The 27,242-nt window shown below is 35.9% G+C and overlaps 1 protein-coding gene across 1 annotated transcript in view; it reads left to right on the forward strand.

Annotated features, from left to right (window-relative positions):
- The window catches only part of FMN2 (formin 2), a gene marked incomplete at both ends in the record, with an annotated part of 156,227 nt that overhangs the window by 70,150 nt on the left and 58,835 nt on the right, over window positions 1-27,242 (forward strand). The window contains 4 exons of the mRNA XM_084261664.1: window positions 18,329-18,390; window positions 25,363-25,454; window positions 25,612-25,741; window positions 26,751-26,897. Coding sequence (XP_084117790.1) covers window positions 18,329-18,390; window positions 25,363-25,454; window positions 25,612-25,741; window positions 26,751-26,897 — 431 coding nt within the window. The remainder of the gene's footprint in view (window positions 1-18,328; window positions 18,391-25,362; window positions 25,455-25,611; window positions 25,742-26,750; window positions 26,898-27,242) is intronic.

Consider the following 27,242-nt stretch of genomic DNA (forward strand, 5'->3'; position numbering starts at 1 on the left):
CTATTGTGTTTTATTTTTCTAATGGTTTAGACAAGCTTTAGTATTACAGGAATAGAAGAGAAAACAGTTGCGCTGGGTATTAATTCACCTAATAAATTTGGGATTTCAAGTTTTAGTTCATATTGTGTTTAAGATGAATAACTTGAAACTTGGGCAAATGTATTTAATGCCTTGTTAAATTTCTTTTGGTTTGTTGGGCTTTCTTTGCTGTATTTTTGTTTGCTCTTTAAGATGCAAAACAATGGTGGAACATTGTCTACAACAAAAATCCTTGATGAAAGATTGTTTTGGAAAGTTGAACATCTGAATCATTTATGATATTTTGTTAACTAGTCTTGGCGACTTAGCTACTTTTTCCTGCGTGTGTGATCAGATGGCATTTAATGGAAGATCTCAGAATATTGTCATACATGCTAAATAGCTTGCTTTGATTATGGAGACATCCTTGTTAAGTGTCTGTTTGTAGGATTCCGTTTGTCTGCTCCCAACTTTGAAAGAGATTTAGCAAGGCACATTCCCAAACTCTGTCTGCTTTTAAAATATCCTTACAGTGTGGAAGGAGTAGTTGTAATAAGCAGAGCACATTTGTACTGAACTCCAGTATGTCTTTCTAGTAGTGCTTTAAAGTAGGGTAAGTTTTTCTTGTTATGGGGATTTTTTTAGTGTATTCTAATTGCTAACAGAACTCCCAGCTATTTTATGCAGTCTAGGCTAGAACTGCAAGAAATGTTGGTCTCTAGTCGTGGTGCCATTTTTCTATGTTAGTACAAAACTGAGTCATCTTCTCATGGTTTCTCTGGTTTCACACAAGGTTTTACTGACGCCTATTTTTTACAATCATCTATCAACCATGCAAAACACTTTATCCAGGCATTTTGCTTGATTTTTATTTCTGCTATACCACAAATATCCTTTATCCAGTATTATGTTCCCACTGGAAATATAGCTGCGTTTGGCTGCATGATACAGCCAAAGCTTGAGAAATGCCAAACAAGGACAACTTACATATTTCTCCTTTACAGCTCAGATTTTTTTTCCTAGAGAAAAGACTTTTGTTTTAAAAATAGTCTTCTGGGGTTTTTTTCTCAACATTTCAGAGGTGCAGCATGTGCTTAATTTGAGATCCAGCAAGATACCAGCAAACTGCATGTAGTGCTCTTTAAGGAAACATCCTCTATGTTAACATATAATTGCATGTTAAGCCTGTGTCTGCCTTTGGGGACCATGTCTCTTAGCTAGGATCTCACCTTTTAATTGTCTGTTGTGGAATGACATGTAACAACTGGTGAAAATTGTAACTATGTGGCAGAGAACATGGCTTTCAGTGCATTCCCTAATCCCCTTGCTTATAAAGATACAGTGTATCATCTCCGGTGTTTAAGCTTTTATGGCTGTTAGCAAGTGCAGTAAGAAGAGGAAAAAACCCTTCAGTGCCTGGGTAAAATTAGAAGGAAAGAAATAAACTGAAGGTGTTGGCCAGAAGAGAAGCAAATTTTATATTTCATGCAGATAAAGAGTACATTTACTACACAGATTTATATCTAGTATTTAGCTCCAACATGGGAGTTAATCTTTTGTTCACCAAAATCATCTTGCTCTGAGCATGCCTTGTAAGTGTTGAAAGAAGAAGTCTGGCAAAAACAACATCAGCAATTCTCAGTCGTTTGAAGCTGTCTGTGATCTTTTCCTATTCAGTAAGTTTCTCTTAGCAAAGTTTACCATTTCAGGCACTGTGTTACTGCTGGCATGGCTGCAGTACTCCAGCTGTATTTCTGTAAGGCTTTGCATAGTGCCTGGTGGTTGCCCTGACTGACTCTGTTGGAAGTAGTTTGCAGCTTCTGTCTTTGAATTTTGGACCAACTTTCTCATATCCTGATTTAATATGTCATTCTTCCCCCTTCCCTCCTGAGACCTGGGTAATTGATAGAATTTGATGGAGCCGTTGCACTTCGATAACTAGGGGAAAGGCCAAATAAAAATAACTATTTAAAAATACCCCAACAACTTTAGAAGACCAAGGCTCTCTTCATTACAGCCCTCAACTGATTGTTGGTCAGGATACTATGAAAGGTGGTTATATAAAAGAATGTAATAGGAAAAATCTTATGGAAAGAGCAGGCAGATTCACCTGACAGTTGGTAAAGGTCAACCTTTAAATCTGGAATTAAGATTATTTTACTGAAAGTTGTATTTCTGGCAGAGCTTGCTTTGCTAACAGAACAGCTTTGAACAACAGACATATCTTCTGCCCTGAATTCAAGACAGATGTGCAGGAAGTGAATGTACTTTAAATGTTAGTGGGCAAAATAAATGTTTATTCTTTAGTTTGTGGCTATTTGGGCAAAGGAGCATGGAGAAAGCTTGGTTTTGTTTTCCTACTTCACTGCTCACACTGACACTTAGAAATTATGAGCTACGAGAGATTTTGTCAAAGGTTAACTGAATAATTTCAGTGGAGGAGGATGATAAAATGTCACTTACACAGCATTGTTTAAACATTCTGTGCAGGAATTCTTCATGCATTGAAGTATTATGGAGTATCAGTGGTCATAGGTTCAAGAGATGCTCCAATTGGAAAGCAATCAGAAAAGAATGACTCAACAACTGGAAAATAAGACTCATAATTAGTTTGTCTTATGGATCCAGCAGTGATCTGAGTATTATTTATCCTAACAACAACATTTGTGTATAAGCATAATCATTTGAAAATCAGAATACCAAAATATTTATCAAGAATGGGTATTAAACAGTAGACATTCTACTATTTAAACAAGTTATGAGGACAAACTAGCACACAATCAGATCAAGTTCTTTGAACATTATTATACTAAAAGGTAAACCAGTTGCCCCAAATTGTTATTGTTGTACGTTTAAGTTATTAAAAAATCCTGGGTGTATGAAGACAGATAATTTTTTTTTTCTGTCAAGTAGCAAATCTGTAGTACTTTGAGGTGAATGATCCAGAAAGTGACTGCAGTCAGTGCAGATTAATTGCAAAGTCTGAAACTTTACCTGCCATTTCTGGCTTATTAATCAACAATTTAAATTCTTTTAACATTTTGTCCTCCTCTAACCTATATTGTCCATTCAGACACCTAAAGCTCTTAAAATATTATGGCTTAAGCTTCCCCTCTGATAGACTTTCTAACGTGTGTTTAGATGCTTATGAGATCCCACCACGGAGAGGTTAGTTGGTTCAGCATTTTTCTGTCCTGTGAACCAGCACCACCTTGAAAGCTCATGCCATAATACTCTTATTCCTCTATTTCTTCTTAGCTTTATTCCACCATATTCATTGTGTTATGCCTGCTGTTAGATTGTAAGCTTACACATTTTATTTACTTATAATTACTTTACAAGCTCCTATTGTGAAATTATTGGTAAGGAAAACAATGGAATACACAATAAGTGACTTTAATTTAACTCTAGTCTGTCTTTTATGAGTGCCACACATGTATTGCTGCAGAAGTTTCTGCTGCTTTGATGCTGCTAAGTTTCCCCACACTGTTCTCTACAGAGCAGCTAAAAACAATGCTGGGGGGCTCATCTGTCTGGGCACTCCTACCAGAGGCAGCTAGTGAGGAAGGACAACAAAAGACCTTGGAGATAGGAGGGGTTTCTAATGGATGTGGCAAAAAAACCCTGAGCTGTGGGTGAAGGACCTGTAAACCAGTCCTGAGCATTGAAGGAATGCCTCAAGTCTGCTTTCTATCCCATAAGATTTTCTGAAGCTTAATTCCCAGTGACTAGAGGCCAATAAAGCAAAAGCAGCAGTTGTTAAGGAAAAAAATACATCCTCAGTTGTATTATCATTTTCTTTAACTATGCATGCAACTTGTCAAGATAATGAAGGACAGTTCATATCACCAAGAAAGAAGCTGACAAATAATTTTGGAATTTACAATAGAAAAAAATATATAGAATTATACCAGTTTTCTATAACATAAAATAATTCTTTTAAAAGTTCCTTTTCCTCATTTTTTGAATGAGGAAAATCATATTGAGTTTTTTCACAATATTTGAATCAACAGAGACTAATTACTGCCACATTGGATAGTTTGGATAATTAAAGATTTTTGTTGTTTTTAAGAACATATGAATGTAATTTAATAGAAAAGTTTTGTAAGAAACTGTAACAGCATTGTTTGTCTGTTGTTTCAGTTGAAACAGTTTATTTTTTTTTCTTGGAAGTCTGATTAACTTTGAAACGTTGAGAGAAAAGTTTCAAGACAGTTCTGTTCTCACAAAAGTAAAAAAGCAGCACTGTTATTTCTCATTTGTATATGATGTGGTCATTCATAAGAGGAAAGATGACATGGTTTTAAGCATAAAAGCAATAAAATGTATGCTGTTAGCCTTTGTACCATGCAAAAAATTGATGGAGAGGGAGAAAAAGAGCACCTGGTCCCCTTTCCATAGGTGAAAATTTTTCCAGTAGTCATACTTCTATCAATTGCTGAAATACAGAGATTTTAGCATTAAGAAAATTAAGAAAGGCATATAAATTGAGAACTTCTGGTAAGTCACACATTTTTCTCATTAAGTGAAAATGTTCAGAAGAAAAGGTTTCTTGCCACAACAATCCATTTGTGATTTGTTCATGTGTGTGAGAATTAAATATGTTTGCACATGCAGAAACTTCGCATGCAAAACTCTACTTACAGGTATGTAGCCATTAGAATCTAATTTAAATACAAGGTAGTTAAAAGGAGGATTTAGTAAAACTTGCAATGTGAATTCTTTTTTTTTTTTTTTTTACATTCAGTGTAACTTTATTTACTGTATTTTTCTTATCATTCCTCTTTTGAGGAATAGTTAAAACTGTAAAACTGCATGCTATATTTGATCAAATAGCAATCTATCTACTTTAGTACCTGATCTCCTGTGTGGATAACCAGAGAAAAAAAAGAAGTGTGGCACTTGACTGTTCATTACGTAATTTTTGTTGATCTCTACAATATCTTTTTGCAGTAGTCCTCTTTCTCAAATTGAAAACGTTAGTTTGGGACAACTTTCATTCACGCCTATTCTTCTGATTTTCCTTATCACCAGTCTATGTTCAATAGTTCTTTGGTCTGTTTGCAAATAAGATGACCAGCTCAGGATTCGTTCTTCAAGACTTAGGCGCACCATATGCCCGTGGCATGGTATCGCATCATCTTCCATTTCAGAGGTCTTTTCTAACCCAAAGTGTTCTACGATTGTATGACTGTTCTGTATTGCTACTGACATTCTGTTTTGCTCTTTAAATGTTGATAATTATTGATATTGTGTTCCCAGAGAACTATGAAAAAAAAAAAAAGATCCAAGTGTCTTTTTTGGGGCAGCAGTTGCTAATTTTATATTCATCATGGTGTTTTTACAGTTTGGGTTTATTTTTTCCCCATCTACTTTTGTAGGTATTGACACTGAATATTTGAGAGATCCTTTTGCCATGTGTTCATTGTCAGCTTTAAAGTGGCTGTCTTAGATTATATGCCAACATTATCACCTCAGCAACTTCATACTTTGAAGAGTAATCACTGATTTCCTGTTTCTTTGAAGAGTTTTTTTGGGTTTTTTAATCAGAGTAGACCTTTTTCTTTTATCCCACAACAGCAGATTTTTTTCTGAAGCCTTAGGCAAGGATTGCGAGGTGCGTTTTGCAAATCCAGTCTGTTCCCGCTTACCTGTGCACTTTTTGTCTCCATTAAAGCAGTGCTATTTAATTTGTTGTTTACCAGTGTCTAGTATAAAATGATGTGCTACCTTTTTTTCTCATTACGTTGTTTTATCTGTATGTTCCTAAAAAAAGCTCCTCTTCCATACAATATGTGGATGTTTTCCAGGCACAGAAGTCAGAAGGATGGGTTTGTAGTTCCCAGCACCATTTTGGGAATCCTCTTTAAAACTTGCATTTCTATTTTCTGAAGCTTGTTTAATTCGAGACGTTGCCCAAAATGTATCACTACAGAAGTATAGATCTTGTCTGAGAACCTCCTTGACCTTTTCTATGGCTGTGAATCCTAACACAAATACTTTGTTTAACCTTTTCTGATTTTCTTCCTTTTGTGCTCTTTTTATAGCCAGATTATCTGCATGCACGACTATTTCCTGTCAGGCTTCATACATCTGATGTGTTTGAAAGGAATTTTATTACTAGCTTGATGCAGTTGGAAAGTTTGGGTTTAGACATTTTTGTTCATGTCCAGTTTGCATGGAATTTAAGAGACTTTTTGTTTTTCTGGTTTTTTAGGCTGATTTTTACTCTTTGAAGAGTATCTTTTATTTACAGGTGTTCCCTGTGCTCTCATGCTTAATCTTATATGTGGTTTTGAGTAGGAATATTTGAGATGTGTCTAGGGAAAAAAAAAGGATGCTTTTGGATTTTTAGTTGGTGACTTCTTTGTTTTCCAGACATCTAATGTAGTGTCTGTAAGCTTCCTTGTGACCTCCAAGGTTTTTTTTATCCTTTTAATTGGCTTCTTGTTTTCATGTAATTCCTTTTTGTAAAGTCTAATTTTATAGTGGTTTGGGTTTTTTTTCCTCCCTGTCCTATGGATAGATTGCGTTTAAGGCTGTTACAGTGTCTCAAGCTGTTTTGCATTCTTTTCAGAAGGAATCAAGTGTCGCTTCTCCTATTTTGGTGTTTCTGCCTAGTTGCTTGGAGTAATACTTGCAATATCCTAAAATTTAGACTCTGCATGATGTCTCAATAATACTTTTAACAGATTAAACCTTCTGCTGTTGTTTTCTATGTTCCATATTATCTTAACGGCTTTTACCATTTAGAAGCGGTCATTAAGATGCTTGTTGAATGATTGAGCGCTGAGAGTATGAGCTGTGTTTCTTCATTTAGGCACGAAGTCCCTCACAGGGGAATGTGGTAGATCTGTTACAACTGATTGCTTTATCTTAACCAACTCGTGCTTCTGTCAGTGCTCATTGCTGCTCTTCCGCAGTAACCGTTTGTGGCACCACATACAAACTTGTATCACTGGTGTCGCACTGATTATCATCCTGGTACATTTGGGACAGCCATTAAATCCATCAGTGAATATAAATTTGACCATTGCCAACATTAGATGCCTGGGGACTTTATGGAAACACATCATATACAACAGCCTGGACTTTCTCCAGCCAGCTCTGCTTATCAGGAGCGTTTCTCTGACTCATCCCCCTCGGTTTATGCCTGGGCTCCCTTCCTCCGCGCCACACCGCTTCCCTCTCCTGCAGCCCTGCCAGCCCTGCGCCGGGCTCTGTCGCACACCTCCCCGCCAGACAGGCCTCCGCGGCCGCCTTCGCTCCGGCGCCGGACGCATCGCCCCGTGCGGCTGGAGGCCGGCGCTCCCCCGGGCAGGCCCGGGGCTTTCCCAGCCCGAGCCGCCCGCGTCCCCGGCCGGCCCCGGGTCCCCGTTTTCAGCAGCAGGTGGCAACAGAGGTTCGCGCTGCCGGCGGCGCCAGCGGGGAGCTCCGCGCCCCCATCCCGGGAGACGCCGGCCCGGCTGGCGGCAGAGCGGAGCCAGCTGCCCGCCCCACCGCGCTGGCTGTGTCGGGCGAGGTGCCTCACCTTAGTTGTGGCTTCGCTCTGCTTTTCAGCTTTGACTGAGGCGCTACTTCTCGTCATACTTCCCATGCAGTAAATATCCTCTCCTATAAAATAGTTTGGAGTGTAAGGTAGAGCGAGGATGATTCAAAGGTGGGAGAGGTATTTCCTTGCTGTATCCTTCCATCATCTGTCGTAGGCAGTGTAAGAAACAGCACAGGGGAAATTAGGGTTAGATGTCAGAAAATCTTTATCTCTTGAAAAATTTGCAAAACATTTAGTCTGAGAACCCATGGTTTCCCACGCTGGAGGCATTGTGTTGGTGTGCCTGTACACATTGCTTTCTGAGGTACCCGTGTTTCTCTTACTTTTCTCCTTGTTCTGTCATCATCCCTAGTCAAATGAAAGATCAAAACATCAAGGTTATTTCCACAGGAAACATCCTCAAGCAACGTGTTAGATTCTATTTCATTGCAGCGGGTTTGTTTTTAGTGAAGCTGCGATTGCTTTAGCTACTTGGATACAAATTATAGCTCAGTGCCGCTGAACTGAAGCAATGTGGTGTGCCTGTTGTAATCTTGAAGTCCTCAGTAGGCCAAGCCCAGTTGTGATACTGAAATAAATATGCATGGGTGATTCCAAATAATACTTGAATATATTTTTTTTCCTCAGAATGTGTATGTTATGGTTTACCACATATCCAGGCATTTGGTTTTGTTGCAATCCCAGCCCGTGTTTCCCTGAGTTATTAATACCAGCTTTTGAGAAACACTTTGGAGCGTGAAAAAAGATGGACCTTAAACTATAAACATGCATCCCTCTGCCCTTAGTTATCACAATGTTGTGATTTGAATTAGTAAAGCTGTGTCATCTGTCATCTACCTAGCCAAAAATCTTTTTGCATTATTTTCATAATCCCACCACACTTAGAACGTGGACTAAATATCACAAGATCATTACCTCATTTTCTTAGCATCTGTAGCTCTTTAATATTGTCACTTTGGAATATTTGGCGAAAGCCTTAACGTGCATTAGTTTGAATTCCCTGGTGTTTATCCAGACTTCAGACTGGGTAGGCATGTAGAATACCAGGCGACATCTAAACTGCTCTCCACTCTGCCAAAATTAAAATTTTTATTTGGAGAATTAATCGAGAGTATGTAATTTTCTCAGTGAGATACTTCCATCTAAGAGAGGAAAAGGGAAATCTGCATTTAACAGGGAGCATCTCAAATATCTTGTAATTCTTGAGTAAAAAAAATTAATTGTATTTTGACTTAGGAATGCAGCAAGTGACTATACAGTAATTATTGATAAATGGGGACTTGCTTTGTTTAATTTCTGAATCCCTGTAAGCTTCCATGTAGTGTTTTCTAATGAGCTCTATGTGGATACTGGTATCATCATACACAACTGGCTAGTTTGAACCAGTAGCAAGGAAAGCTTGTTTGTGAATGATTGCACATGTCTACCAGTACTTTCTGTTGTAAATCATCAAAAGGGTAGCAATGTTCCATGTAATCTGTGTAAAATGATTTAGGCTTGTTGATGTTAGAGGAGACTAGTAGAGAACTTCATAGAGACCTAGCAAAGGGCAAATATGTGGCTCAATTCTAGATTTTTAGAGCATTCTGAGCATTTAGTCCGGCTGCTAAATAAGGTAAGTCATGTAATGTGGCCTGCCAATTTCTGCCTCAAGCCATTCGTCTGTATAAATACGAACATTTTAGCAGTATAAATGATCTTGAGTTCCAGCGGAAATTCTGACCCTTCAACCTTTTGCTTTCTTTGAACTCACTGATAGTTTTGCCATTGACTTTGGTGAGTCTAGGATTTCACTTTAGGTGACGGAGAAGTCAATATATCCCATGAAAATTTGTTCAAAAGGTCAATTTACCTCACTTCTAACACTTAAAATATCCTTTCTGTGAATTTGTCTGTAACTGACTTACAGACGTCCTTCATTCTTTCCTACTTTTGATCTGCTACGTTACAGTCATCTACTTTCAGGTGTCTTCTCATGCAGGTAGGTATGTGTAAGAACTGAAATCAGGTTGCTTCTTAACTAAATTCTGTACAAGCTAAATAGATGAAGCAGTTCAGCAAAAAGACAGGTTCTTGAGGTTTTTTATGCCATTTCCTTTGTTGGTGTCCGATACTCCATCAGCTCTATCTCTAGTCCAAAGATTGTTTTGACTTTGAGTCATTGAAAGACAAGGAGTCTTGCATTAGTCATTGGTTGCAATATCAAAGAATGTTCTTTAGTTGATTTTGAGTCTGCTCAGGGAAGAACAGCCCTCCCATTAGCATTGGCACATGGACTTCACTGAGGATTAAAAATTATTTTTAATATCTTTCTTTTTGGTGTTGGTAATGAAAAGAAACAACCTAGGTTTCATCTTTGCCAGTGAACTACTAGATGATTCCAAATAAAGCTCGATCTCTTCATCCTCCTCCTACATTTTGTTTCTCATTTGGAATGGGCTCTTGAAAGCATGGAATAAAAAAGCTTGCCTCTTTGCTTATGGACTGGGCTACTCAGAGTTAGCCATGGCTTTGTTTGCTTTGAGCTACTCTTGTGAAAATAGGTAAGGTGGAATTAAACCACAAGCCAGTAAATTTGAATTCCAAAAAAAAAAATCCATGCAAAATTAAAAGTCTCAATTATTTTGAAGACTGATGGTTTTCGTTTGTATTCCAAACAAGTCTTGCTAACTTCTTCCAGCTGTACTAAGCAAGAGATGCTACCTTTGACTTGTATACATCCTTTGACTGTACAGCACCACTGGTACTGCAATTAGTCTGTGGAACTCACGGACATGTCATGGAAATAAAGATTGAAAAGTGTTAGAACTTATGTGGGTTTAAAAGAAGCCAAACACACATGGGAAACCCAAATTTTATTTCACTTGACTCATGAATAGAAAGCTATAAATCATATCTCTCTGCAGACAGATTGATACACAATGTCAGATCTACTGCATATGTGCCTTGCAGCTGATGTGTTTGTGCAATTTCTAACACACTAGAAGTACATACTGTCATTTAAACATTCCAAATATGTATTCCTCCGATATCCTTTTCTTGCTGTCTCCCCACCAGAAGTGGTATAATTGATAGGTATGGCAAGTTTCCTTTTGAGAACCTCAATTCGGAATGCCTGTGGCATTCTATGCTACCTAAACCAGGAAGTGAAAAAATTTAGTACAACCTGATACTGAAGTTAAAACTTATAACATTGGATTTTTTTATAACTATAGCTTTATTTTCTGTAGCAGAATTTCTTCTATGTAAAATATATCTGGATGCCAATGAATAATTTAATATTAAAATCTTGTTCTTGAAACGCTTTTAAAAATACATTTAAGGGGGACAGAAATTTTGCATAGATAACAGCAACATAAGGCACAATTATTTTTTAATTATTTAAATGTGCCTTATGTCATTGCATTTCTGTAGTATGCTAAATTCTAAGTAGCTTTTGGGGAGTTATCATGGTAATCCTTTCCAGTTTATTGGAAATCTTGAATCCTGCCAGTCAATCTTGCACTTCAAATTCACTCCCCAAAGACCAACCACTGGCAGGTTCATTGAGACTGTTTGCTCTTCTATGCACTATAGTTTAAAATAAGCATAATCTGTTAAAATGCCAGTCTTTTCTCAACCTTCCGATATCCCACACCCATGTTTTTTTCACCTGCCAAATTCAAACAAATCTTATCTAAACAATTAAGATAAGCATTGAAGTCCTCTCTATAGTCAAATCAGCAAACCTCTCAAAACCAGAACTGAAATACAATCTCTCTAAATTAAACAGTCTACAATGGCAATCATGTTTGTATTTAAACATTTTATTCTGAAAGGATTACAGCATTGGTCTCCATTTTTTTTCCTGCCTAGACAAGAAGGCGACATACTGAGTCAAACAAAATATATTTGTTCTCTAAGAACTGAACTTGCACACTTTTTATAAACAAACTCTATAGGTGTATGAAGCTAGACTTCACATAATCAGTAACTGCTGTCCTTAACATAGTAGGCAATTGTTTGAAAGGTATGTAATGTAACTGTTTATATTAACTGTGCATAGCTATATATATAAAATCTAGTTATATATTTTGTTGTATATGTGTACATATATTTATACGTATGTAAAAAACTCTGTTGATACAATTGTATCACTATGTGTTAAGCACACAACAATAGTGAATACAAATGCTAAGGACAAATGTCTGAAAATTGAGTTATGTTTATAAGAGAAGAATGAGTAGGAAAAAGCAATATTCAAGATTCATTCTTTCTGATAAAGTCTTCCACTTCTGTTACTTAAAATTTTGCAAATGTATATCCTTAATTAAGTCCTGCTGCTTACCTTCAGGAAAATGTATGCATAATTCTAGGATTTAATAATTTTTAATCCTTTAAAAACAATCCAAAAAAACAGCTAAACTTAATCCATGGCTTCGGCTCAGAAATTTTGTGTACTGTTCCGGCTTCTTAAACAAGCTGTAGATCAGGGTGAATTACTGGCACGGTAAAACTGTGTGCAAGTAGTTCTAAGTGCTGTTTCTTGCCTCTGATCCGTGGTGTGTGTGCTTGTGTTGAAGATACAATCTCCATTGTGCTTTCTGCACTTGAAGTTTTCATCCTGAGAAGGTTAGAGTATTTGCTAATAGATAAACATATCACAAAAGCACTAAGGGCAAGCAGGTAGGTAATAATACAGAATTGTTTCCATTTATGCTAACTCAGTGCAGATATCCTCTACCTACCCGTTATCAACAGGTTGGGGTTCTTTTCTGCAAACCATGCAAGTCCAATTAATTCTGTTTAAAAATTATTTTGTTGTACTTATTTGCTTAGAATCTTTAAATATTATACAGCCACGATTCTTGTGTGTTTTGCTGCAGTTCCCATATGCACAGAGAGGCTTGGTTTTCCACTGTATTTTCAATATTTATGTAAAAGTAACAGTTATTTAACTTTCTACATTACACATTTCTAATATTTGTGAGAAGGAAGAATCCCAAAAGAATAGCAGTAGTTGTCAAGTTCTTGGAAGTATCAGACAAAAATGTGACCTTGTACGGTAGGCCTGTTAAATGAATGATACCAATATGCCTATGTAGGTAAGGAGAAAGCAATGGATGGCTGTTTAAGTTGTGGGTTTACTATGTAACCAACAAAAGACTGCAATAAAAGACTGCAAATTTTGCAGCTGATTTTAAAAATATAAAGTTAAATCAGGGTTTACTTTGCAAGTTCATGATATTTCACCATACCATAATTTTTACAGCAGCAAAGGAAGACACTGCACTCTGATCTTCTAAGTATCTCTTCCATCTTTTGTTGATGAGAATGTTGAGGCAGGTGTTTTTCCCTATACTTCTGAATTTAGCAGTTCAGCTGTCAGTCATTCCAAGGCACCTGATGAAATTTTCTGAACTGAGGTGCTTTTTTTACAGGTTTGTTTGTATTTGCCTGTGTGGTGTTCTTGCATTTTCTTCCAAAGACATTTTAGAAGATTGAATTTCTTTTACTGCTATAGTTCTGTCTCAAAATTATGTAGTATTTACACACAGCTTATGGTTTCCATATAATATAGCTACAGTTTCTTAATAACAAGAGAGTCTGTTTTTTGTTATAAGACTGGTTTATGCATTTTCTGTTTCTTTCACTTTTCAGTTTAGACTAATATTACTGGAGTATAGGTGGTTTAATTTTTAACATGGAGCAGAGTTATCTGGGGATGGAAGTTAGGAAAAAATACCATGGAAGCTATGACCTCTCACTATTGGTTAATCTTCCATGTGAGTCACATAGTGGGCAGAACAGCTGTAAAACCCCCAAATCTGTGCTCCACACAGATCTATGTAATAAGAGTACTGTGATTATCTGCTGTACAAGTTGGAAGTCCTTCACTCAGTGAAGAATCAGTCTGTCTTTGTAAGTCACTTCAGTGACTGTCTGTTGATGCCATGTGACAGAAGAGATGTCTTGCAGAGTCTTTTGGTGCTCTTCTGAAGAAAAAGAGAAGATGTGAAACCGAAGAGGCAAATACATGCAGAACGAAAAAAAAACCCAGTGTCCTCTTGGAGTGATTGATACTGCTTGGTATTTTGAGTCATGGAGAAGTAAATTGTGGTGGATATCTGCAGGAAGAACTTGGGTGGGTGGTTTGAGAGGGTATTTTTGTTTGTTTGTTTGTTTGGGTTTTTTTTTGTTTGTTTGTTTTTTTGTCTCCCTGGGATATGGACCTGAGCATAGCAGGATTGGTTCAAAATTCCTTTTGCAAGTTTGAGGTGGTTTTCTGTCAGCTACTGCTTCTTTCTGAGAAGTTAAACTGCAACTTACTATGAGTTGAGCAGAATATGGAAATTGCTCAGACAGGTTTTGGGGTCAGAGCAGTTCTTTTAGGAAGTCTCAACACTTTTAGGTGGAGCCCAGGACAAAAAAAACTGAGGAAAAGCCAGAGAAATGGAGTGTGATTTGAAACCTATCCTGAAAAAAGAGAAGACATAAGACCAAAATTTAGACTGAATGTCTTCTGAGAGTCATCTATAAGCAAGATTGTGGTTTAGAACATAAAAGTTGGATCCAAAGGATCAGGTTGATAATTCTTTTTCTTCTTCACGGAATTCTACTCAGTGGGAAATCTTGAATTTTGGCCTTTTAGTTTTAAAAGGAAATTCCAGAGTTTTGGGCATGCAAACAGAATAGAGTTTCCAGGCACTGGGTAGCTGTAAAAAGTTGTCTGTAACATTTTATTAAGTGGTACTAATGGTGGATTTAAATTCATAGCCTGAGGCAAGCGTAGTTTTGCTGTGTCTGTATTGCCTATCAGTTTCGGTTTAGTGGTTAGCAGGCAGTTCACATGCTCTTAGATACATAAATAACAAACAGCGGTGATCTCTCTTACAATAAAAAAAATACAGCTACTTCTTTTTGTAGTCTTTTTGAGGCTCTGCATTCTCCAACTTCCTGCTAGTGTTTTCTCATGCTTTTCTTCTTCAGGACTATATTTGTTGGTAAAAACTTTGATCTCATTGGTGGCTTGGATACATACTGTGTTTCCCTGAAAACATGTGGGTGGTGATTATTCATTGTTTTATTTTTTTGCGTTTTTTTTAATTGTGTCTGTATTCCAAATTGGCTTTTATATGTATGGATGAAGGGTCTGTCTGTTCTGAGTTCAAGTATGCCTCTGAATATAATTGTGCTTTACAGTAATCTCACTTTTTTTAGCAGCAGTATTATCCTCCTTTCAGGTGAAGAATCTTCTAACATGCCTAGCCAAACTTAAAAATTAATAGATGTTACTAATAATAGCCTTTGTGTCTCTGCATATATTTTGTCTTTCCAGTTTGAAACTAGTATCTAAGTTGGCTTTGTTATTGAGAGATAGTGTAATTTAATTTTTGATTCGATTTGTGTTGTAGAAATACAGGATGAAATGGACAATTCCATTCTTCTAAAATTTTTATATTCTGCATTGCATTGAAAAAAATACAATTTCTCTCCCAAAGTTTAAGTTTCCATGTGGACTGTGACAAAGGAAATGAGAATATCAGGAAAGTTTTAAGACTGAGAAGAAATTCCTGAAGCCTTCATTTTGGTTACCAATCCTTAGCAATTTCTTTCACTTCCTCTCTCCTTTATAGTGTTAAGCAACCCTTTGTGATTGCTCTTCAACCTTTCTTTTTACTGGGACGATTTTCTGTAAACATCTGTTGACCAGTGCTTCCCTTTAAAAAAAAAAAAAAAAAAGGCATATTTGTGTATGTATCTGGGCACACTTGATTCAAATTTGTTTTAATCATATGTGTGTGAATGTGCATACAATTATATATATACACATACACAACAAGTAATTTTACTGTATTAGGGTGTGAAACTGGTTCTGGCTTGCTGTTTGTTTTGGCAGCACTGGCAATAGGAATGCAAGAAAATAGAACTAAGACATTTTGAAGGCAAAAACTAGATGCCTAAATCTGGTGTGACTAAAAGATGTTTCTATTAGAACAAAAAGCAACAGATAGTGTTCACTGATGTCTTATGAATGTATCAGGCTGGGTGATGTGCTGGCAAGATCATGTCATAGTAGGTGAGACAAGGGAATGGTGATTTCTCATAGTTATTTTGCTACCTTGTGTGGAATCCTTTGGTTAGATATTTGTGTAGTCATGTTGGTTGCAAGGAGGGGGTGTGTTTAGCTACTAAGCTTAGCTGTATAAGGAAGCATCACCAGTTTTATCTGTTCCAATTGTCTAGATAATGGAAATAAATATGCAACAGTTGTGATCTATTTTACCAAAGATGATGTTTTGCATGACAGTGCCACAATACCACAAAGGAACAGCTGTTCATCTCCTGTTTCCTTAGACTGAGGGGAGCAAACCTGAGCAAACATTGAAAAGTCCTAGTTGGACATTAGTGTGCCATTTATGAACATACACATCTTGAGATGAAATGCATAGAAATATTTGTGTTGGGAGGGGGGGGGGGATTTGAAACATATATACTAGGATCTAATTTCTCCAAGTCCTTGTCTCCTACTGATTTGTTTTAAGCAGGTCCCTGGAGTATGTACACTCTTCTGCATACCTGTTTTGTTGAAAGTACACAGACCTGGCACCATTGTGTTTGCCAGGCGTTCTCTTATCTCCTGCAAGCATTCAAACAAAAGTGTTCTATTGCTCCCTGAGTAATCCGTGGGTGATCTTAACATTGAGCAAAAGTCAGAGCAGGAACTTATGTCATATTTCTTAGTGCAGGAGTAGACAGTCTCTGGAAGGAAGGGGAGGCGGCGGGGGGGTGGGGGGGAGATGGGAGAAGACAGCCACAATTCAAAATAAATAGTTGAAGGGTTGTGAGTGTGTTCATATATGAAAACATTGCGTAAGCGTAAGAATGATGAAATGTAGGGGTAATACAAACCGAGTTTCATAATATATCCTGGTTTTAATAAAGCTGTTTGTGTATAGGCTCTGACATGTGTTTTCTTAAAGTAAAGCTCTCAAACCATTCTGGACCCACTTTCTATTTGCATGTTAATTTTAGTCTCCTGTTCTACAAGGCAAATCTGGCATATTTTTAAGCGTGCAGATGGTCCTATTGAGCAACAGGGATTATCAAATACAACATATAGTGTGGTACCTTGTTGAGAGGACATCTTTAAGTCTCTGTTGCAACAATTATTATACTCAGAGGAAAAAAAGAAGAGTTTTAAAATATCCCAAATAATTAGTAGCAGATTTTTGCATGTGCCCCCTCCTCCAAAACAGAAATCATGTTGCTTCCTGAACTGTTAACTGTTACATTACCCTTATCTTTCAGATTCTCTTGCTTTCTGCTAAGGAAAAAAATGGGGAAAAAAAAAAACCCAACCTAATCTATTTCTGAAAATTAAATAATTTCCTAATTATTTTTGTTTCAGTCCTATAATTTAGCTTCATGCCCTGATTACAGTGTAGCCTGCTTAGTTTAATCAAGATCAACACTTCTTTGTTTATAATTTTCTTATACTGTAACTAAAACTATGTCTCAGGCCTGGAAACAGGAATCATGATGAGTCCCAGACTCAGAGTGGTATCTCTAAATGCTTTAGAGCAATCGGAAACAAATGACCTTGAATTATATTATCTGTAGTCTGTAGGTGTATACACAGAATTTCTCCCTGACAGTTAGGGACATGGATTTATAGGACATAAAGTTAACCTAGTGCTGGGTTTCTATCTCTGATCAATGTTGCAATTTCTGGTTTAATGTTGCCCAGGAGATTATTCTACTTATTGTACAAGCGCACACACACACTCCCGGAGCCCGTTACAAAAAAGAGTACAAATAATGAAGGCAAAATGGGGAAAGGACAGGGATACTCTGATAAAAACATTTCATTGCCATCATGTACACTATAGTACAACATGTTACATTTCTTTCAAGATTTAAAATCTGAATGAGGAAAACTGGATTTATCTGGCTTTTAAGTGAATGGTCAGTGTGCTCACAGAAAATACCTGAGAGGAAGACTAAAAGTACTATCTGTAAAATAATTCTTTGTACTAAATGAGAAAAGTATTTCACTAGCTTGAAGAAATTTTTCCTATGCCTCACAAAATGTTCCTAATAGAAAGGTTCTGTTCCTAAAAGTATGCTGCTCTTAATGATTTTTTTTTAATTTTATTTTTATTTTTTTCTCCAGGTTAGGTAGGTTGAAATCCTCTGCTGTGTTGAACCGGCTTTTTGATGCTGAAAAAAAATACAGTGTGTGTGGCGCCAGAATTGGTTGGGAACAGGAAGGGTGTATTTTGTCTCTGTACTAAACCTGTCGGCTTAGTGCATAGAAGACTTGACCCTTGTCAGGTGTCTTGAAGTTAACTGGCTGACTTATGGATTAATCAGTTTAAGACTGCAGCCGACCAGTGAGAGAAATGAGCTTTGTTGTGTGAGTGTGTGTGTGGCTGTGGTGCAGATTTACAAATTTTTATAATGCTTTCTGTCGGACCATGAAAGTCTGATGTAAAGCTTATCTCTGATCTCTGGCTATGGTTGTGCTCGTGGGATCGTGTTTGTGTGTTTGGGGGAAGGGAGATGAATTCTTTAATGCTTGACACCTGGCTCTGCTGGGTTTCTTGCCCACAGTGTTAGGAATAGCGCTACTCACCGCTTTAATAAAGTTAAAACCCTTAAGCTGTATGGCCAGTAGGTCATAAAAACTATCGCTGGGTATTGTGCTCAGTCTTTCTTTCACAGCTGGATTATCATCCTGACAACTAATTCTTTTTTCTTTTGCTATCTTTATAGCTGTTGTGAACTTGGACAACTCTGTGGTTGACCTAGAGACCCTTCAAGCCCTGTATGAGAATGTGAGTAAACAGAGGAAGTCCATATAATTTAGGAATACTGTAGGCCCACGAGAAGCTCTCTTTGGTTTGCATCAGTATTATTCATCTTGCAGAATATTACTGAATATATAAGTAATAATATGAGAATATAGAAGTAATAAAAGCTTGCAGAATGTCTCTTATTTAGAAGTGACTTCATTTTGCTCAAAGCAATGAAAATAATAAGCATTTAAATTGTGTTACTTGCCACTGTGTGTTTTATATAACGCATAATTTTTATATAAGTAACATAATCAACTTTTAAATGACTAAACAGAAATCGAATTTACTCTTTTCCTTCTTTAGTGGAGCAGTTTTCGGTCAAAAGCTATCAGACTTGGCACTCCAGATTTTTGGCTTTACTTTGTAACTTCACTACTATAACGATGCTGTTCCATAAAAAAAAAAAAAAAAAGCTTAGATAATAGTAGTCATTGCCTTTATGGAACTTGTTATTATCATCATCATTTTTATTTATTTGTTTATTTGTTTCAGGGATTCCTCAAAAATAATTTTAAGTCTTTGAAAGGAAAAGATTATTCAAAGTTAATGTAATAAAAAGCAGTATAACTTGCATGGGGATTCATAAATGTCTGGTACCTAATCATCAGAGAGTGTTTGACCACTAGGTATGCAAAATCAGGGATTCAGAATATACTCAGGCATGTTCTAAAACGTGTGCTATTGTACTGGATTTATTTCCCTCACATTATAATTTTGATAACACATGAACTACTCTTATACCTTTCAGATTTTTGGCTTTTAGGCTCTTTTTATGGCCTAATTTAGAGCAATTTGTAGATTTATGAAATTTCTCATAAATGATCCACTTTGGGGCCTGAAGAGATAAGCTCTTGTCCACCTTGTAGAAAAAATACAAAACTTTACAAAACAGAAAACAAAAATCTGACAAGAACTAGGAAGCACTACCTACTCTTACGTCATCCTAGAAGAATTAACTCGTTCAACACTGCTCAAGAAGATAATGGTCAAATGGGAAACCTATTCTAACTGCCCTCAGATCTTTACTTTAAACACTTCTCATCCTTATGCCACAACATTTCTGGTTTGGTCTCTGTTTTTTTATTTTGCATTATTTTAAATCTGCTTCCTTACATAGCACAGACATATCCCATTCCATACATTCACTAACATTTGAAGTAATTTTGGATGTTACATATCCGTGACTGGGAGAGATTGTTTTGTGGGAAGTACAGAATAGATACAGTCTTCATGTCCAGTTTTTGCATACTACCCTCTTTTTTATATTGTGTAATATTTTTTTAATATTTAAAGAAAATTAATTTCTAGTAATAGTTCAGAGCTCTGGGATAATGGATTACTGACAAATTTGCAGTTCATTGAAATAACCAAAAGCCTTTTACCTTTACCTTCACTGATTACAGTAAATGTCCAGGAAATATTGTCCCAATTGAGGGAAGTTATTTTAGTCTTGGGCAAAAATCAAAAAGTTGGAATGACTATGATTTCTTTCTTTGCTTTGAATAGAAGACCCATTATCCCAACTTGATCACCTTATTTGCTTGGGTACAAGACAGAGAAGAAAACCCCAAACAACAACAACAAACAAAGAAAACAAACAAAACCATTTATTCGATGAGAGCTTTGTGTGGGGACCTGAATTGTAATTCTGGATCCTCTTTTTGATAAAGCTGTCTTGAAAGAGGCATTTTTTAAATTGCATTTTATTTTCTAAGTTAACTTTCATCAAAATGCATCAGACCTTGCATTTGTTTCCATTGATATCTTCATTAAGCATAATGATATTATTCAATAAAAACAATGTAAACAGTGAATAGCCCCGGAGAGCCTGGCATGTTTGACTCCTCCCTTGTTTCTCAGCCTCATCTTCTGTTGTGGGGGATAACTTTGCTTCATTTGGCTACTTTGTAGCCATTAACTTAATTTTTAGTTCTTAGGGTTTATTTATTGGATTGGGATTTTTTTGCTGGATATTTAAATACCACTGTGAAGTTCTCAGCCTTTCTGTTTGATCTCTATGAAACATATGGGAGCATTTGTTTTACAGTCTTCCCTCAGAATGTAATCATTTTTTTCTGATTGCATATGTCTGGCATGGTGCTTTCCTTTCTTAAATGTGAATGAAATTTGGGCAATCTCCAAACCTAAACACACCCTAATTTCAAAAGCCACAGTCCTGAGGGCTCAATTCCTGTTTACTGAGGAATTAAAGTCTTGTTAAACCACAAATTTACTGTATACATCTTGGTGACTTTTTATAAACGAAGAAACCCACACCCCACTGAAGTACAAGACCGTGGTAATTTATTTAATACTATTAAGTAGTATTGCATCAAGTGGGAAGGACTCTGTTACTGCAGCACTGTGTGGTACAGTCACATAGTTCTTACAGGTGGTTGTGTAGTTTGCTTTATAAACCGTTGTTTAAATATGAGTTGGTAATGAGTTATGCATTAAGATCTAGACAAATCCAATAGGGGAGTCTTAATAGGTTGGAAAACTTACTTTAATGGACTTCTACAAACCCTCTAATAGCAATTCTTTCTAGTGGCAGCTTTAATTGAAGAAAATAGATAGAATTTTGTGGAGCTGTCAATTTGCTGTATGTGGTAGGTTGTGATGAAGAGTACTTAGATTTTACTTTGAAAGCAGATAGCCTCTTAGCCAAGTTACAGCTAAAATATTGCTGTTTGATACAAGATTAGCCTGCTCCTCCTGATGTCTTCAATATATTGTGAAAATAAGTGTATAAAAATGGATTAAAAGTTGTATCAATGAATCATCTTTGATCTATGGATTTTCCCTTTTCAAATCTCTTTACATCACAAAAAGATTTATACTTCCTTAATTTGACTTCTCATAAATTGTCCGCCCTGTCTCTATCTTTAAAAGACTTAAGTCAATGCTTTCAAAAACCTCAAAATGCCATCTGCAAGTCTGAAATTCATTCCTCTGCTCTGTCACTAAGATTAGAACCTTCTCAATAATTTCTTGTGTTATTTTTAAAAAACTGGCAGTTACAATGTGATGCCCTAACGTTTTTCTGTAAAGAGTATAGGTTGTACCTGACTTCTGATACATGATCCAGCTTTGAAGGAATATGATGGTTGCAATTAACTGAGTATCTGTATATCTTTGTTGTTTCAGTTACTTTTGACCATATTTTTAGGCAAATTACTTGATGCTTTTTAGATATGTAACATTAACTCGGAAAATCAAGTTGACAAAGAAAAAATCACCCCATAATTAAAAACATATTACAAACAATTAAATTGTTCTAAACTCATAGCTAAGGCCTTGCTACCAGGAAAAAAACCCAAAAATGAGAAACTAACTGGGAAATGTAAGATTTATGCTGTGAAATGAAAAAATGGTCCTTACCATATATTTGGTCTTCCCAAAGTTCATAGATTTACACTCATTAAACTAAAGCTGTGCACTTTACTCAGTAATGTCTGTCAGTTTAATGTTGTCTGATGTTAGTTACAATTAGTAGAAAATTTTAGTATATTACAGTATTCTGTTCAATTTATGATGCTGTTTAACAGCTGAAATTCAAGGAAATAAATAGCAGTGACATTCAAAGAGGTGCTAACGCAATTTGATTAATTACTTTTATGACCAGTGTCTATTGAATGTGTTCTCTCAACACAAATGTTGGAGGGTAATATAAATTTTTTTTTTTAATTCTCCATCTGCAAATTAGAAGTAGGTAAACATTAACTGTAAAATTAACTGGCAAAAATTCTGAGAAATATTCTCTGATAATACCTGCCAGCTGTATTCTTTTTCTCTCATAATTTAAAATATTAGAATAGCTTAAATATTAATGGTGAGTCTACCTAATCATTGCCTGTGAGACTTGATGGAGAAATATTAACAGCTTGAACATGCACCTGTACAATAGATTGCTATGATAAGCACTCTAATATTTCAGTATGTGTAGAACACCAGAGGAGAGAATACTCTTGCTATTCATTCTAAAGAATTTGCAAATAACCATTTTGCTTTATTCTCTATGCTAAAATATTTTCTCCTCTTTATTATAGAAAAAAATCATATTATTTCATTTCAGTTTGACAAAAGAGAACATATTTTAGAGATTGCTCAGAAATAATAGAATTTAATTTAAAAACTGTTAGTTCAAAGTTTATTTTTATTAAAAAACTAACTTAAAATTTACTAGTGTAAATTGAATAAATAAAATAGATTTTCCTATAAAGGCTTTTTATTGCCTTTACTAGACCTCTGTGGCTCTGACATCATCATCACTGGAACAACACTACCTCTCCTGACATCCATCTAATTTCTAAAATTCTATAGATTTCATCCATTGCCTAGAGTTTTTACTGATTTGAAAAGAAAGCTTTCTTCTTCTTTTAACTCTCCATTGGGCGATAGTGTTCTAGATGATGTGAAGAAATCTCACATTGCTCCTGCTCCCTAGCACAAAACCAAAAGCAAGTCTTTCTCCACAGTAGCACCTGCAATATTTAAGTGGAAACTTCCATAATTAGTTGCATCTTTCCTAGACCTCACCCAACATCTGGATGAGTTGTCTAAGATTAAAAATTGATATAATTGTCTGATCTTAAGATCTTGAAAATTTCCTTCTCCTCAGAATGAAACTAGAGGAAAATTTGCTATAGTAATTCTATTTGTGGGTCCTAAACCTGCCTGGACAGAAACTTAACATAGAAAAGTACCTTTTGGAGGATAAATCCCAGGGTTTTTTTTTATCACATTGAAGTGATAAATGGAGTAGGGAATTCAAGAAAGTGGGTATTATGGTTGGGCCACTGTCAGTATACTAAAATTTAAACCTGATAAGTTAGTCTCAGCTTAGCCTTTGTTAGCTGAGAAAGGCATGATATAGCATTCAGAGATAGATCAAAGAAGGATCAAGAAGTTGATGAAAGTGATTCTTTTCTTCTCAGCACTGGTGAGACCACATCTAGGCTGCTGTTTCCAGTTCTGGTCTCCCCAGTGCAAGAAACATGAATATATTTGAGCGACTCTATTGAAGGGCCACAAGGATGGTTAAAGACGTAGAGAAAGTACCATACAGGGAGAGGCTGAGAGTGTTGGGGTTATTCAGCCTGAAGAAGAAGACAGCTTGGGGTGATTTTATCAGTATGTACCTGGTCAGGGAGGGCAAGTAGAGAACACAGAGCTAGACTTAGTGATGGCAGTGTGAGGACAAGAGATAGTGGGCCTCTTTATGTTGATATACTGGAAATTCCATTTAAAAACAGAAACAAGTTTTTTCAGGTTTTTTCGTTGTGGGTTTTTTTTGGGGGGGTTTTTTTGGTTTTTTTTTTGGGGGGGGGGGGGGGTTGTTTTTTTTTTTTTTACTGCAAGAGTGTCCAAACACTGGAACAGGTTGCCTAGAGAGGTCATGAGATGTCCATCCTTGGAGACATTCAAAACCTGGCTGGAGGTAATTCTGAGTAACCTGCTCTAGCTTCCTCTGCTTAGTGCCAGTGGACTAGACTAGATGATCTCCAGAGGTTCCTTCAAACCCCAACTATTCTATTAACACTGTTATTTCCACCAAAATAATTTCTTAGAGTCAAGAAAAAAAATTATTTGGGGGGTTAGAAGATGATCAGACTACATTAGAGAAGATTATCCTTCAAGAAGATCCACAGAAATGCTGGCTAAATATTAGGATGTGTAGTATTCAAGACACATGGCCTTAGAGTCATTGGCAGACTTCTTGAAGTAATCAGACAAACTCTGAACTCCTTTTGCTTTGAGTGGCTCTTAATTCTCTTCATCTTCCTGTTTCACATCAGTGTATTCTCCCTTTTCACTTTAGATGTTCAACAGCCTCAAAGAACTGTCCAAACCTGACTTTCTGGTTTCACATTGCTGATAGAGCTGTCATAGTGTGATTTGAGAGAGCTCCATACCTCTTCTGCTAATCATATGAAAGCATGCAGATGCAGCCTATGTTTTGTTTTGTCTTTAAGTAGTTAGATTTTAATTTCCCACTGTTGTCTTGAAGTTCTGTTGTAGAGTAAATTAAAAATAAAATGTGTGTAGTGTTTTCTTAAAGGAATAAAGGTAGATATATTTACTTCTTGCTTTCACTCTTGCACAGATTCGTGTTATGAATCTATTTCGAAAACCACCATGGATGTTAAAAGAAGCATCAGGAGCAGAAATTTCCATTCCATTTCTATTCCTTTCCATGCCATTCCATTTTCCACTACTGCAACTGGAAAAAATAATTTCTCTATATCATGCAACACAGAAAGCAGTGAAGCTCTGTTTCTTTTGACCACACAATGTACCACAGGGTTCTCCAAGAGACTAGGCAGTTTACATGTAATTGTTTTGGCTTATTAAGACAAAAATGAAAAACATTTTACTGCAAAGTATTATGCATTAGTTCTCATGTATTATGGTATGTATGATAGTTCCGTTATAAACTAACTATTTTTTGTTGTTCCACAGTGTTTTCCAAATACCAAATAAAATTTAAATTGTAGTAAACAATACAAACCTATTTTCATTTAGTTTAAAAAAAAGACATTACTTAAATATATATTTAAAGATCAGATTGCATTAAAATGTAACCCAACAGATTTGGAAAGAGAAGTACAACTCAAGAAAAGAATTCTTTGATCCAAAGACTTTATAAACAGCCAAAAAAAAAAAAAGGGAGTGGAGATGAAAATTGTCTCAGTGCATGATTGAATGAATAAATCTTTCACAGATTATTAGTAGTCAATAATATTATTTGAAAGATGTTGTTTTGTTTCCATCAGATGTATTTATATGTAAAATCACTCTATGGATCAAATAGTTTTATCATAAGCAGATGCTAGAAGGAAAAGTGAAATCTACGAATGTGATTTTTTAAAAGTGCATTTTTTTCTGTGTTTTTTTTTTGTCTAGGTTATTAATGAATGCCTTTAAATTGCTTTCCTTCTTTTATTCCAGAGAGCCCAATCAGATGAACTAGAAAAGATAGAAAAACATAGCAAGGCATCCAAGGAAAAAGAAAATGCCAAGTCTTTGGATAAGCCGGAACAGTAAGAACATACTTATGAAAGAGTAGTTCTGTTAGCTTCAGAAAAATTTCCCTGCTATAGTAAACTGTTTATCTAGAGATGTTATAAAAAAAAAAACCAAACAACCCAAAGCTGTACTGACTGTGACCCATATAATTTTCTGTAATAATTTCTACAGGTTCCTCTATGAACTCTCACTAATTCCCAACTTTTCAGAACGTGTATTTTGCATCCTATTCCAGTCCACGTTTTCAGAAAGCATTTGTTCAATCCGTCGCAAACTTGAATTGCTACAGAAACTGTGTGAGGTAGGTTGAGCCCTGTGAAAAGCTAGAGCTAAATTTCTGATATTTAATCTTGTTAAGTTGTACTCAGATTTCAAAAGTTTTCTCTTTATTTACTTTAAGTACTCGTTAAATCTGAAGGATAGCAGAATAGAATGTTTTATGATTGTACTTCAACATCAAAGCGAATTTTAAGATTAGCTTTTGGTACTGAACTATATCATGTTTTTGCCATCAAGTGTACATTTGGAAAATAGTGTACCTTCTCCTTCTGTTAAAGCAAAATCTTCCCTCTTCATAATGACCATATCTCTGGTTTCAAAATGAATGCCAGTTCAGCCCACCTTCTGTTTGCTTGGATTTTGGAAACATTCATCTCAGTAATATCTCCAATATCCAAAAGTAGTTAGAGATAGCAGTGTTGTTTCTAGCTAGAAGAGATCACTGGAATTTTGTGGTCCTATGAAAAACAAATACACAGCTTTAAAATGGAGGTTTCATCCGTGCTTTTACAACTGAAAAGTATTTGAAATATTTAATTATTTTTCAATTTAATAGATTAAAAACAATTATTAAGCGTTTTAATTGTTCTATGTGGGGTTTTTCTGAACTTATTGCAGGATTCTTGCCTGTGGCAGGAGATTGGAATAAGATGATCTCTAAGGTCCTTTCCAAATCAAACTCTTCTATGATTCTGTGACTCTATGAATTCTCTCCAAAATTAAGTATTTACCATATCAGCATCAGTTAAGAAGTCAATATTTTTTTTCTTAATGGGATGTCTCCGATAATACCGTATAGATTGCCAATTATCTTTTTCTAAGTGTTCATTTTGGAGAAAACATTCTCCATTCACAACAAATGACATACTAATATTATTTCATTTCTACATGTTGCAGTAGAAGGTTGTTAATTTCCTATATTTGAGTAAGTATGGTTTCTAAACACTGTATCAATAAAATTGTGAATAATACTGTTAACACTAGCTGTTAGAACAAGTTTGACCAGAGAATTGTTTCTATCTGTTTCATAGACATTGAAAAATGGGTCAGGAGTTATGCAGGTCCTGGGTTTAGTACTTGCCTTTGGAAATTACATGAATGGTGGAAACAGGACGCGAGGACAGGCTGATGGATTTGGACTAGATATCCTGCCAAAACTGAAAGATGTCAAGAGCAGTGTAAGTTGATTCTAGACTTACTGTGGACCTGGTAATGTTAAATTCTTAGAAAATTACTTTGTTTCTAAGTAAATTGTGTGAAAGTTATGAAGGCATATCAAAGGGAATTGTTTTGTTACTATACTTAGATGATCACACTTCTACAGTTGAATGTATTTATGTAGAAATATAAAAATGAACCGTCTCTTTTCCTTATTGTACAAATAAAAATGTGTTGTCTTAGTTCCTCATATGATATGTGTTTGATTTTTCTTACACTGCATAATTCTAAATTTTCAGTATTCAGAAGAAATACTATGATCCATACACTGGAAAGGTTTGTTACAGTAGCTGAAGCAGTTGTAA

The sequence above is a fragment of the Gallinula chloropus genome (assembly GCF_964237585.1).
Source record: "Gallinula chloropus genome assembly, chromosome: 3".
Lineage (NCBI taxonomy): Eukaryota > Metazoa > Chordata > Aves > Gruiformes > Rallidae > Gallinula > Gallinula chloropus.